This window comes from Pterocles gutturalis, unplaced genomic scaffold (assembly GCF_000699245.1).
Source record: "Pterocles gutturalis isolate BGI_N339 unplaced genomic scaffold, ASM69924v1 scaffold39687, whole genome shotgun sequence".
NCBI classification, from domain to species: Eukaryota; Metazoa; Chordata; class Aves; order Pterocliformes; family Pteroclidae; genus Pterocles; species Pterocles gutturalis.
Window position 1 is genome coordinate 1 of NW_010114155.1, and position 421 is coordinate 421.

Genomic DNA, 421 nt, shown 5'->3' on the forward strand with positions numbered 1-421 from the left:
AGGAGGAGGCCGCCCCGGTGTTCCAGTACGCGGGGAAGGCGGCCAGGCGTAAGGACCGCGTCTTCGTGTGGGGCTTCTGCTACTCGGGCGCCCTGGGCGTCCCCAGCTTCGTGAAGCCGGACGTGGGCTGGAAGAAACCGCGGAGGATCCAGGCCACGCCCTACCGCCTGGAGACGGAGGAGCAGGTGGGCCCGGGGGGGGCGGCTGTGTCGCGATAGGGTGACGATAGCGGTGCTTCTCGGACAGCGGCGAGCGAGGCGATTATCGCCAGGTTTCTGCTCTCGGCTTTGAAGGCGTAACGTAATGGGATGCGAGGACTTGGTACGGTGGATGTGCTGACACACCCTGGCTCTGTGTGTGGCCGCAGTAGCGGGCACCTGGGGCACCCCCGGGAGGCTGGCAGCGAGCGGGGGCCGGGGCA

At 68.4% G+C, this 421-nt stretch overlaps 1 protein-coding gene across 1 annotated transcript in view; it reads left to right on the forward strand.

Annotated features, from left to right (window-relative positions):
* Positions 1–5: 5 nt before the first annotated feature.
* Positions 6–421, forward strand: part of WBSCR16 (Williams-Beuren syndrome chromosome region 16) — a gene marked incomplete at its 5' end in the record, with an annotated part of 13,901 nt that continues 13,485 nt past the window's right edge. The window contains one exon of the mRNA XM_010074747.1: positions 6–185. Coding sequence (XP_010073049.1) covers positions 6–185 — 180 coding nt within the window. The remainder of the gene's footprint in view (positions 186–421) is intronic.